The 12,809-nt window shown below is 51.0% G+C and overlaps 5 protein-coding genes across 5 annotated transcripts; 4 read left to right on the forward strand and 1 right to left on the reverse strand.

Annotated features, from left to right (window-relative positions):
• The first annotated feature begins 5,926 nt into the window (after nucleotides 1-5,926).
• On the forward strand, nucleotides 5,927-7,435 carry V8C40DRAFT_245469 (uncharacterized protein). Its single transcript, XM_083215903.1, has one exon. The coding sequence runs from the start codon at nucleotides 6,509-6,511 to the stop codon at nucleotides 7,205-7,207; it is 699 nt and encodes a 232-aa protein (XP_083073098.1). The 5' UTR covers nucleotides 5,927-6,508; the 3' UTR covers nucleotides 7,208-7,435.
• Nucleotides 7,436-7,658: 223 nt separating this feature from the next.
• On the forward strand, nucleotides 7,659-8,534 carry V8C40DRAFT_245470 (uncharacterized protein). Its single transcript, XM_083215904.1, has one exon. It carries the CDS (start codon nucleotides 7,843-7,845, stop codon nucleotides 8,509-8,511), a length of 669 nt encoding a protein of 222 aa, XP_083073099.1. The 5' UTR covers nucleotides 7,659-7,842; the 3' UTR covers nucleotides 8,512-8,534.
• A 1,272-nt stretch (nucleotides 8,535-9,806) lies between these two features.
• On the reverse strand, nucleotides 9,807-11,028 carry V8C40DRAFT_245473 (uncharacterized protein). The gene has a single exon (XM_083215905.1). It carries the CDS (start codon nucleotides 10,818-10,820, stop codon nucleotides 10,320-10,322), a length of 501 nt encoding a protein of 166 aa, XP_083073100.1. The 5' UTR covers nucleotides 10,821-11,028; the 3' UTR covers nucleotides 9,807-10,319.
• A 341-nt stretch (nucleotides 11,029-11,369) lies between these two features.
• Nucleotides 11,370-12,664, forward strand: V8C40DRAFT_245478 (uncharacterized protein). The gene is made up of 2 exons (XM_083215906.1): nucleotides 11,370-11,572; nucleotides 11,784-12,664. The coding sequence occupies exons 1-2, from the start codon at nucleotides 11,399-11,401 to the stop codon at nucleotides 12,009-12,011; spliced, it is 402 nt and encodes a 133-aa protein (XP_083073101.1). The 5' UTR covers nucleotides 11,370-11,398; the 3' UTR covers nucleotides 12,012-12,664.
• On the forward strand, nucleotides 12,201-12,667 carry V8C40DRAFT_225062 (uncharacterized protein). The gene has a single exon (XM_083212252.1). It carries the CDS (start codon nucleotides 12,391-12,393, stop codon nucleotides 12,625-12,627), a length of 237 nt encoding a protein of 78 aa, XP_083073102.1. The 5' UTR covers nucleotides 12,201-12,390; the 3' UTR covers nucleotides 12,628-12,667.
• Nucleotides 12,668-12,809: the final 142 nt, after the last annotated feature.

Raw genomic sequence — 12,809 nt, forward strand, 5'->3', positions numbered from 1 at the left:
CCTGTCTCTCCCTCCCTCCCTATCTCTCTCTGGCGCCTTCTCCTCATCTCAACCGCTGGCGTTACGGCAGACAGGGAGTTTAGACGCTCATTGTTCAATGAGAGGAAAGACACCCATGATCCAGCTTAGTCCAGCTTGGAGAAGGGGGCGTGTAATAATCAAGACAAGTCGTCAAGTATGGATCATGGAGTGGACCGCGGAACGTGGAGTCATCGATTGTGAAACGTACTTTGATTGCGCGTAAGGGTGCTGGTGGCGTATCTGGGCTGCATGAAATGCATGTCAGATTGTCGATGGACTAGCGAGTGATGTAACCAGCGGCTCTCCTCATTGACATCCCATATCGTTTTGATCATCAGACGTCCCCGTGCATCGACATCGTCTTCGCATCGATTACTACACATATTCCAAAACGTGTCTGGCTAAGCGTTTTGCCGATGCCTCATCCATACGGAACACTATTCATGTCCGGCACCTCAGGAAAGACATATTGACTCGAATGTCTTCTCTGTTCTTACTAGTGGAATTTCATTGGATGGGCCAAGGTCCCGCGGGCCGTGTACAAGCCCATCCAGAAGTACATTCGTTTTGCGGTTGATTCGGTCCTCGTCTTACCTTCGCCTATTTACGTAGTGGTTCCTTTTTAGCGTCTAAGCGGACTGTGATAGTCTCTGCAAGAGCAGTTGTTTAGCTCGCGTCCCGTTAGCATCTAGCTGGGCAATTGGATAACTGGTCAGGGGTTAGAGCGTTCTAGAGAGTTGAGCGGCCGTGGCGCCAGAGTTAGATCTCATAGATCAGGAACATTTAGCCCAATTTCGAGGTACGAGTATAAGCGTATCAAGGCGTAGATGCTGCACGTATGACATTTGACGCAGCCTTAGCTTCTGCCTGTGCATGCGCATAGGTGTGGCAACAGCAGTAGCGATGGCGGAGTCAAGGCTATGTATGATTGAGGCTGATGACAGCAAGGTGAAGCAAGTCCGATAGTCGCAAACGCATCGTTGGACGTTACGAATGAGTCGGCTGGCACAAGAATAAGTTATGACATGTCAAGTATTTCCGGGGTGGTGGGTGTGTATGTGTAAACCGCGGAATGGAAGCGTTTTGGGCCGGAGCGCCACTAATATGAAGGTGTCCAACAGATACCCTTGTCCGTAGTCGTTGTAACATGCTACAAAACCACATCGGCACCATGTGGCTGAAGAGGATGAGATGCTGGGCTCGGGTCCAACGTCGTGGGTTTCCTGGCCAGGGGGCCTGCTGAAGAAAGGACGTACAAGTAGAGCAAGGGATGTAAGTATGGCGCCACACCTGCGGAGACACGGCTTGACGACAGAGACTTGCCTGGTGCCGGGCGCAAGAGCCAGGCCTTTCCCGTTATAGCCAGACGGCAGTCATCAGGACTTGAGATGAATCTCTCTACTGTGAATTGCGCTGAGAGGAAAGAGGGGAGTGGACGATCGCAAGAGTAGCAAGTGAGCGAATAGCAGCACAGACATGTTGTAAGAGTTCACATAAGCCACTTCAGTACCCATCTCAGCCCTACTGACGACGCCAGGACATGAGATGCTTGAAAGAAGCATTTTACCTCACATATTTGTGCCAACAGTTTATGAATGCTAAGCAGGCCAAGGCGGATCATCTGCCACGGTACTGGGGCGAGTCTCAGATCATCTGCCAGGAGGAGGGGTGAACTATGACACCGAATCTCAATAAAGTTGATATGTTATTGATCATATACACAGTTGGCAATGTCGCCTAGCGAGTTGACCGCACGGCACCTTGTTATCTGTAAACATGTCGGAGCCGTTTTGGTTCCGTTTAGCCTCTGGGCACTCGACTAGTATACCAAGCTGCTGGGATTTGAGGCAAAGGTACCCGTCAAGCCGGGAGTGACAGGATGGCACGATCCCGAAAATAAACGCGAGGCTTATGAGACGTGATGCCACTCCGCAGGATGAGGTCATGGTGCGCCGATGTTGTCTTGAGCCCGCGAGATACACTATTCACAGTAAGCTATTCGGACTCAGCATTGAAGAGATGGGTGGTTGCATTGATTCGCATGAAACTGGTTTGATGATGATTGCCGCTATTTGCGTTCAAACACATGGCTATTCTTAGAAACGCCTTCCTTTCAGTTCTGAGGCAACTGGGTTGGCGGTTGATGATGGTCAGCAGCAGTAAGGCAGCTAGAGCTTGGGGTCTTCGCCCAGGGGGACTTGTTCTTCAACGCAAACAAGACCTATCACAAACGAAACATTCAGCCTCACGAGAGCTCAAGCAGAAACTATGACGATATGCCAAGAAACGCATGGACAAGGCCCATGGCATCTCGTAGGAGCGGATTCAGCGGCATGTAAAAGACACCGGCTGTCACCTCGTGCGCGCATATTACGCCACGTAGCCAGTAGGTTGGGCAAGGTGATCATGGTTTATACCGCCATGGCAAACACTGCATGCGATTTAGGCACCTGCAGGAATTTCGATTACCAGGCCCCCAGGCTGTGCATAACAACACCCCTCGTGCTCATCGCCCTGAACGGGCGGCTATTACGGAATATGCGTAAGAACGAGAACCAGACGAACAAGGAGTGGGAGTGACGCACCTCCCGCTATCCATACCGAGGGCGGCAGTTCGGAAGCCGGAGATCTGGACTTGGGGCGGCGGCATGTGGGCATACAAGTCAAGTACATCCTCGCTAAGTGAGCATATTAACCCCTGATCCGGTTTGTGTTTTTTAAGCAGTCTTGTTGAAAGGCTCGGCGACACCTTGGTAATGCCACGCCAACGCCAACATCGGAAGCAATAATGCGAGGCATGAAAAAGAAGAAAAAGCCCGCATGAGAGCGTGACATGGTCGGCCCCCAGCAGTTTGGTCCAATCATGTCGAGATGGACCAAATATGGATGATGCTTGTCAGATGTGTGTCGCCTTTTGCTCTAGCGTTCCTAAGAAGAATGCAGCTTGTTTTAGCGAATCACATCTCTCTAGTAGAGTCTAGGAGGAAGGCTATATCTCTGCCGTGACTGAATTCGCAAAGCATAGATTGGACGAACACAGTTACTGATCCCTTTAACATTGGTCAGAATACATCATTACCTTGTACACGCGACTATGTTGAAGATTCGCACGTGTATGCCCACGGGACCGCAGTGCTTTGTGTATCGAACTTGATGGTGCATCAATCCTGGCCTGGTTCGTCAAAGCGGCATGAGTCACTGCCCAGCTACCCAGCGGAACGTGCCGATGCCGTAGAGTTGCCGTCTATCACATAACACGAGCTCGGAGTTCGTGTAAGAGTAATCCAGGAGTGAGCTCTAGAAACCTGCTGGGGAATCCATGGCGGCTAGGGATTTAGGTCAATGGGAGCATGGGTAGCATGACATGAGGCCTGTCTCTTTCTTGGTTTCCCTCCTTGTTGCAAATATAGCCTGTATAAGTTCTGAGAAGGCGTCTGCAGTGGAACCAGAATGCAATCTGTAGTGATTAGTCGTTGTTTTGCGGCGTCTCGCCTTACATGCCTCAATCTGTCTGCACTGGCATTGAGACAGCGGCCATGCCAGTAAGTTACAGCAGGGAAGCGCCTCCGGTCATTGCCAAGTCTGGGAATGATCAGACGGGGCGCAGGGATTGCTCAGCGCGCGCACGACGGTGCTAGAGGCTGCTTTGCACTAGGACAGGCACAAGAGCTGAATGGCCATGGCATGCTTGCAAGTTTGTCGAAGGCGTCGAGCTGCCATGCTGGTCTGTTCCCGACAGTCTGGCCCAGCCACCCGCATGTTCTAGCGCCAACCCGTCGTGGTTTGGTCAGACAAGCCTTTTTTCCTTGACCAGATGGTGGCGATAGCTTAATGCCCAATGAAAGCGTGTAAGCACAGAGGATCAGGCGAAGCCCAAGTCTGATAAGCCGGGGTCGCACCGATTGCAAGGCCGCGTGAGAGTCGGGATGAAGAATGGCATGTCATGGCGAGGGTCGAAATTCTCCGAGTTCTTTTTTTGAGGCGGAGAAGAAGGAATCGACGAATCCACCAGTTAGTTGTTGGGAGGAGCTGGAGTCAGTCGTCACCCAACATTGAAGCCTTGCGGCTCAAGGCTTGGCGAGGCAGGAAGCAAACAGACAAACAAATACACGGCTGCAACTGCTGATTTCATGGATGTTCTTTTCTTCTTGCCCAGGTAAGCAGTAACTGTCTGTATTTCGCTTAGCTAGTAGGGCAACCTTTTATTGTCCATTCGTAAATGCAAAGTATTATCTGCCTACCTATTCCAGGACTAGCAGCCATTGACAAGAGAGGCATTACATTGTAATATACAGATCAATTTGCCATTTCTGGATGAAATATATGGATTCCATTGTCCGGGTATGAGTTTATTTGCGGTATTACCTAGTACCTTTGTAGTACCACCACGGAGCACTACTGTATCACCTACAGGTTGGTCAGGGCCTTGTATCTGATCTGATAGGCTGAGATGCTGCCAATGCTGCTCCTGCCGTGAGTGTCGAGTCAAGTGATTTTGGCCTCAGCGGCCGCTGGAAGGCACGATGAAGCGCGCTGTGTCGTCATCAGTCAGTTGCCCCAACAGCCGAAGCAGCGACTGACTGATTCAGGCCTCTATCTGACTTCTGACTTCTGACTTCTCCTGGTTCTTCTCCATCTTCCCTCCTCCCACCTTCGCCACCTCACCGCCAGCGCCCATCCAATCCTTTGCAGAGGCTCTCGACTTGTAGCTTCTAGAAGGAGCAGAAGCAGAAGAACCGCGGCGTGGGTGTCAGGTCAGACATGCAGTGCTACGGTGCCGCTGGGATGGGAATGGGGGTCACTTTTTGCGGAGGGGTCTGAGACGGTCTCAGACGAGTGCCGCCCGAAACCCGCACATGGCCACGGCTCAGACAACGCCGCCTCGGAACCGAACGCGACCATCGACAATCGCCAGTCTGGGTTGCTGGGATAAGCACAGCTGAGAGCAAGCCTGGCTCGTTTGGCTCGTCTGGCTCCGGGAGACAAGGAGCCGTCGTGCCATTGCCCTATCCCAGGAATCAAGTCCGTGCCGTACGAGTACTGTACGAGTACGTTTAAGCTAAGCCCGGGCCGTCTCGCATCATTTCACCTTGGCTCAAGTGCTCTACCTGACACATGAACCGCAACCTCAATTGGCTCAATTGGGCATAGGTAGTCACTACATCGTACCGTCAGGAAGAAGACGCTTCGTATGCCCAGCCAGTTACAATACACATTACGCAATGGCCATACATGTGCTCAGTTCAGATTTGCCCCTTATCGGTTCTCCCCGTGATGCGATGCGTACGAAGTACACTCACAAAGAGTGGCGACTGGTCAAATCTATCCCCATTCACCGAGTCGTGACGAGCAACTTTTGGCGAGCACTATTGGCGAGCATCTCGACGGAGCTCATTCCGCGCCTTGCTCTGCTAAACTTCACCGAGCCCTTCTCCTCTCGGTAAAATCCTCTTGTATCCGTCTCGCTAATGGCTTCCTGTGGCGCCTCTCCCCCCATTGTCCTCGACCGGCATTCGGTAAGGTCGCCCCGTCGCATGGATGAGGAGGATGAGGATGGAGGGATGGATGGATGGAGACTCTTTTTTGAATTGGAGACAACCCGTACCGGGCTCTCCAGGAGCATTGATTGCCCACGCGGTATCCCCACCTATCCATTGGCCAGACCAGCGTACCCAAGTGCCATTTAGCTACCACCAGGCGAGCGACAGCCAGTGCCGCGGCGTGCTGCCGCCATCCATTAGCAGGCCATCTGGGATAGACCTATCCCTTCTGGACCTATCTGTGGTAATCCCGACCCCCGTCAGGTTTGGCCGGGCCTGGGTGAGGCGTCGTCACTGGCTGGCTCGGAATGGGGATGTGGCTATGAAATCTAAGGATTTAGGCATTTGTGACAGGCTTCTCTCATGAACGTGATCAATTCTGCAACCAGCTTCTTGCGACTGTCGACTGCAGCGCCTCACCGCCAGCTCCCTTGGTGTTGGGCAGTGGATGTGTGTAATTGCAGGCGGTCATAAAGAGCCTGCCTCGGACGGGACAGGACGCTACTGTACTCACCAAAAAAAACGAGGGGATGCCGTCTCTCTCTTGAGCGGCAGACAGAAAATGGACCTACCAGAAGAGGGGTGGAGGGGTGGCCAGATCCCTTTTTGTCATATCACGAGAGGCAGCAAAGGTACATACGTTCAATACGCAGATGCTTGGCACGACTCGATATACATATTCGGCAGAACGTGTATGAGCTGGACACCCTCATCAAGAGCTCTGCAGCGAACCTGTCCCCGATTCGGAGGAATCCTCCTACCCCAGTGTACGGAGTACTATATCAACCAAAGACTCGGAACCTCGCATCCTTCAGGCATCGTGGTTCCTATTTTCCCACACAACGGAACCTCCTCAAGGCCGGCCGGTACGTCACGGAGGCGTGGAGACCGATGAAAAAGCCAGCCGGATTCATGGAGGGGGGTGTGCTCAAAGCTCTCACGCACACATGCCTACTTTTCTACCTCTCTCGTCCTCTCTGTGCTACTGGCGCTCGTTGATTCTCACTTGCTCACTCATTCACTCGTTCAAACCTAGCGCGCACACACAGGCGTCAAGACGCACACACCAAGATACATATACCAGGGCCGGTTGCCCACCAGTCGTTTGCGGCGTCGCCCGTCATGCCGAAGCGAGCATGGATTGTACATCAACTGCCATGATTCGGTTTTTTTCCCCTGGCTGCACACGCCTCTCACCTGCTCACACTCCCAGCCCCAGTCACACTCCCATCACTTCACTTCCTCCTGGTCCGTCTCCTCAGCCCTACTTTGTATCTTGGGAGGTGGAGCAGCAGAGCTCGACCCAGTTTACATGTGTAAGAACTACGACTAGCATCCCATTGACAGCCTTGTTGTTCATCGTACATACTAGTAAGCGCGCCGCAGCAGGTGTTCATGTGGCCTGCCAGCTTTACATCTGCAAGAAACCCTTGTCTCTGAATTCCCATTTGTCTTTATCAGAGGCCACTGATTGTTCTTTTACTCCTCTTCCAAACTTTAATAAGGCCACTCACGTCCCAAGTTTTGTCGTCACTATCACCAGTACATCTTTCATCACACGTTACCATTGGGTGGTTTCTTCATTTGACTTTATTATATCTCTGCCCCCCACAACCACAACCAAACACAATCCAAGGAACTTTTGAAACAATTCTTCAGCTATTGTTCGATAAGTCTCTTTTGCGGACGCAGACTACCGCTTTCTGAACTAAAGAGGCTGAATTAGCGAAGCAGCTAAAGCCCCAGCGAGCCCTTTTATATCACATTGATATCCTTTCTGTCAATTTTCTGTCAATATGAGAAGCCTCTCTGACAGAGCCATACATCAAGCCAAGTCACCAATGTCATGTCCATTGTCATCACGCGGACCAATAGAAGGGGACGTTCACATATACTTTGAGACCCTCACCCCCGGCATTATATCCTTCTCCAATAAGAAATGCGCTCACGCCATGACACACGACTGTCCATTTCTAGCTGATTCCAACTGCTCACTCTGCAGTGCATGCGCCTACGCCGCTGCAAATGGCCAGCCGTGTTCTTGATTGGTGTCTTGCCAGGGCCGGTACTCTTACTAGAAGACTTCTCTCCCCCGAGCGAAAAAGCTCACCCATGGGGCGGTACGTTTCTACTACAGTACAAACCCGAAAAGTCTTCTGGTAAAGGGTGCGGCTGAGGGGACCCCCTGGCAGGAGTGGTGTGAAAGAAAGCAAACTTGTCACCTTTGAAGATTAAAATCGCTGCCGAGGCATGCGAACCCGGCTTTGTTCATGTTTTGTCCATGTTGAGCCCCCTATGCCAAGGGATTCCTAAAACACGAATGTGGACACCGGACTCAGAGGAATGCGCAACAAACGAGAGTGATTTTGTCGGAGTACCCATATTAGGCTTGAACTTCTGGAAGCCGGGGGTCCTTGATTTCTACGTTGTCGTGTTTGTGTCCCTCCCGCTCGTCCGTCCTCTTTTCCCTAGCGTTTGCAGTCTCTTCTTTCGGGATTTTTCTTTCCATCGGCTTTTTCTTTGTTTTTTCTTAACTGGCATACATGGAGCTCTTGGGCATGCAGAGAGCTTTAACGCAGCTTCTAGACTTGCGTGCGCCTTGCAAAAGGCACATTCTGGAGGGGTATACGATAAGGGATATAACAGATGCGGGACCATGGCAGGCCCCCTAATTTTTTTTCATTGTTTTTTTTTTTCCTGCCTTTTCTATCTGCAGTTTTTAATCACGAGGCCACGAGAAGTGGATGGGGTTGGAGGGCGGCATTCTGTCTGTCACTCTGTCATTCTTGCATTCCCAATCCCATTGTTACCATACACATACAAAGGGGATACAGGACGCACCGACCGGAACACAATCGTTTCTTTTTTCTTTACAATGCTTTGTCCTCTTTTTAATCCACATTCACAGCAAGCTGGAGTTGAGGGTCTTGTCTTTACTAGTGTAACATAGAAATACGCATTTATTACTCTAGAGTCAGTCGTCTACTGCTAACTCGAAGCCTAGTCTCTTTGACCCCATATTCCCCTTACCATGCCTGCATTCAAGCTCCCGGTTTCGAAACAAGACCTCCTGATCTAGTCCAGCCAGACAAAGAACGCAATTGGGTGCCAGAAACCCCATGTCCAAGCCGTGATAATGACGCCATGCCCACGCTGCCCAAAGTTCCCCAGCAACAAGATCTCCTCTTTCTCCAAACGTTTTGTCCCCATCAACCCCCCCTTTTCCCACTTGACATTTTTACGCAATTAACAACCCAGCAATTTACTCCTCCTGTTCTCTCCGTAACTCGACTTTCCATCCGAGGTGGAGAGGTTCGTTCCTCCATCGGCCCGTATCCAGCCGATCAAAAAATCCCCCCTCTCCTCTTCCCCTTGTGCCTTTTTGTAACCCATATTCAGACTAGAGGAGAAAACGGTTATGGATCTTAATCCCTGCCTCCCTTTTTTTTTCCTCCTCTTAGGCCGGAGCTGTCAAATTTGCCCCTCTTTCTTTTTTTTTTCTGTTAAAATACAGGTGCCTGGCAAAAGATATCCATTATGGAGTTGTGGGTATACGAGCAAACGAGTTAAACTGCGGGCATTTGTGAGGGGCTGTTAATTTTTTCTGGTCGGCGACCTGAACCTGGGGAATTCCATCGTACCTATGGATGGTTACATGTTTTGTAACGAGAAAACATCCGTCGGATCGGATAAGCCCGGGGATGTTAATTGTTTAATAATAAAATTTACTTTTTTTTACTTTATTTTACATAGGGATCGACACTGTGGTCGGATTGACGGAAAGTTCTTTTCTTATAAAGCAACAGTTCGATATTACCGATCGTATATATAAACACGTGAACGCTAATTGGCGAAAGGTGTAAGACAACATTAAGCTCAAAAAATATATACCGAACTGGTGATGTATTTTTGCCTTTCTCCCCCTTGCATTAGCTGCGGGACGGGAAACGGAACGGGCGTGATTGATGATTTTGGACAAACTCAATCTGCTGAAGCTTTTTTTGTTCTTATGCTGATTAATTGGTGTTTGGTTGGAAACTTTTTTTGGCTCTTATGCTCTTCAATTGGTGTTTGGTTGCGCTCATACAAGTGCTTACGGTTTGGTGATGGTTTGCGTTGAACTGACGTGTTGCTGTTGTACAGTATGCAAGGAGTTGGGATGACCCGAATACCGCTTCAAAACAAATTGAACAGCAGCTATTGCTAAAGCAGGGCGACGTTTCTGGGATCTCTTTTAAAGACATTGGCCAAGATGCGTCAAAGCAATTGTTATGACTTACATTACGCCTAAGTTAATCGTTGTCACGTCTACATCAATGCACAGGGAAACACACAAAGAGTAATCGTGACAAGCCAGTCTCTTTTTCAATTGAAATGCAAAGGTATCTAAAAGCTTTTTGGTTCATGTCTCATCCCAAGAGAGCCCAATCGTGGCATATCCAAAAAAGCGTTCGCCACAGTCACGGCGCCAAAAGAGCCCGTGCTGCATCCATACGCCCATCTGATGCGTCGACATTGCCGTCGTCAAACATCAGCCCGCTCATCCAGAGCGTAGAAGTGAAGCCATCAAAAAACACCGGGTATCGACCCAACTCATTTGTCATCTATTCACATAGCAATCCACCAGTTGAAAAAACACCAAACGTCCTTCCCCGTAGAAGAATTTGTAAGAGTAAAGAATGGAAGAATTGAATGTTGAAGAAAAAGTTCATAGAGCTTTCGGCCCCATGAGATAGAAGTGAAAAGGAAGTTGCGCGTCTAGAAGACGAGGGCAAAGACGGCAGCCAGGGCAACGGCAATGACGCCAGACTGAGCCATCTCCTTGGTAGCACCGCTGGTGGGCACGGTAGGGGGGGCGCTTCCAGTGCCAGCAGGGCCGCTGGCGGCAGGGCCGGTAGGCTGAACACCAGTGCCAGAGGGAATGGTGACAATGGTGGTGGGAGCACCGGTTCCGACGGGGTTGGTGCCAGCAGCAGTGGCAGTGGTGGAGTTGGAGACGGGCCAGTAGTGAGAAGTAGGGGCGGCAGAGGAGGTCTCGGCAGCAGAGGTGGTGATCTCAACAGCGGAAGTGGCCTCGGTGGTGGAAGCAGCCTCAGAGGTGGTCACAGGGACGGTAGGAGTGCGGTAAGGGCAGTTGGTGACGGTCTCGGGGCACTGAGTGATGGTGTAGGTCTTGGTGGTGGTAGCAGTCAGAGTTGAGGTGCTATCAGCAGCGACAACGGCAGCGCCGGCAGCAATGAGAAGAGTGGAGAACTGCATTTTGATTGTTGTTGAGAATTGAGTCGTGGACTTGAATTCGGATCTGGTTTGTTTGTTGCTTGAAAGAGAGCAGTGGGCAAGAAGCACCGGGCTAGTATAGCAGTTTAGAAGAGAGTGTGTATAGTAGCAATGTCGTCGAGACAGCTCAGAGAGTGATTGAAAGAGTGTGGTGAGTGATGAGAAAGAGAAGGAAAACAAGAGCTGAGGGGGCCCGTTTCCCTTTTGTCTTGATTGTCTGCCGGTGGGAAATCTCTGACAGTTCCACCAGGCAGCGGCCACGTAGGATGGCAATGGATCCCAACGGAGCCTGGGCGCGACCGGTCAACCTAGCATTGCTAGCATGGCGCAGACCATTGAGCGGCTTGTGGACTGGCTCTGTGAGCTGGCGGGCTGGCGCATCCAGGCACCTGTTATGATTGGACACTACCACGCAACAAAGACCCGATGGTGGACCTGAGCCAGCATCTCACTGGCCATCTCGCGGTACCTTGCATAAATGGCCTCTCGGAAGCGCATCCTAGATCCATTGACCCTCCTTTCCGTTGAGCTATTCTTGCATCCGGGAGCCGGGATTGGCCATGTGCTGTGGTCGATATGCTTCTTCGGCAGCGCTGCTGGATGCAACCTCAGCAGCTATTGATTGGCAGAAGCTGACGACAGCAGGAAAAAAAACTTTTCTGATTCTCGCCATCTCACTCGAGGCTTTTCTTTTCTCCCATCCATGCTCGAGCTGGACACTGTGTATGCAGCATGTATGTACGCCGCCGGTCACACATAATCCCTCACCCACTTCCACTTGGGCCTTGGACCTTGTGCCTGTGCTTTTGCCTGTGCTCGCTCCGGTTGAAATTAAAATTGGCTCTAGGCCGGTATCCGTGGCCGGGCATGTCGTGCGCGTTTCAAGGCCGCTGGTGTCAGCACCAGCGCAGCGTATTAAGGGAGGGCGAGCTCATTTCGTTCCAGGTCCCCTATCTTAAGCTTTGGTCGATCCCCGGCTCCAAGTCTAGGTCCAGGCCATTGCGCGCGTTTCCAGCCCAAACAACGGCCAGCGCCAAAACAAACAGAAGAGGCCAGGGCGAAATTGGGCGTTTCCAGGCTCTTCTCTCCCCACTGGCAATTTGGCAAACTGCTTCCCCCGCTCGCCGAGGAGAGACGCTACCGTGCTGTGAGACGCTCGATGCCCCTTGTTAATACTGTGTCGGCCGATTAGCTCGTTGGTGCAGCAGTTCTGTTGGGCTGACTCACGAGATGGGCCAGCTTGAATCGTCCATCAAGATCCTGCCAAGGCAGAGAACTTTGGGTCTCCCATGTGGCACCATGTGGCAGCGTGCATTCAGACGCCACACTAGTATTGGGAGATTTTTTTTTTTGGATTTTTTTTCCTTCGTGGTGGAGTGAGGCCTTGTTCAAACCGGTTTGTGAGTGGCGGCGCGATATTTCTCGCGTGCTCCATATTATCGCGGCTGGAGGACAAAAGGCCGAAAGTCCGACAATGGCTTAGTCACTGGTTTATTTTCAGCTGCCGTTTGGTGCCTGAGGCGCGAATTATTTTACCATTATCGTGTGTGATATGACTAAGGCGTTCTATTTTGCTTCTACGGGAGGATATACGAAGCTGAAAGCCAACAAAATGGAAGATGCTTGGATGAGTGTCCGTGCTGTGTTGGTTCTGAATGCTGCTTTCTGCTTTCTTACATCCGATTCTTTGTTCAACACAGAAAGGATCGGCAATCTTTCAGCTTCGGCTCAGCCGGTATACGGGGATTGGATTCGCCCTGCTTGTAATAGCCATGATAGCTTCAATTGATCAAGCTCTTTTCTTCTTAGCTCAAATGCTTCCATCAGCAGCTAATTATGCCTGCTTCTCGCCACGGCAGACCAGCTAACCCCCAAAGCAGGGCCTGTAGATGCTCATCGCAGCTGAAAAACATGCCCCGATCCATCTAGCACGGCTGTCACCCTGCTTACTTAGCCGGCGATACGAAGCCC

The sequence above is a fragment of the Trichoderma camerunense genome (genome assembly GCF_050948025.1).
Source record: "Trichoderma camerunense strain CBS 138272 chromosome Unknown V8C40scaffold_9, whole genome shotgun sequence".
Taxonomy (NCBI): Eukaryota; Fungi; Ascomycota; class Sordariomycetes; order Hypocreales; family Hypocreaceae; genus Trichoderma; species Trichoderma camerunense.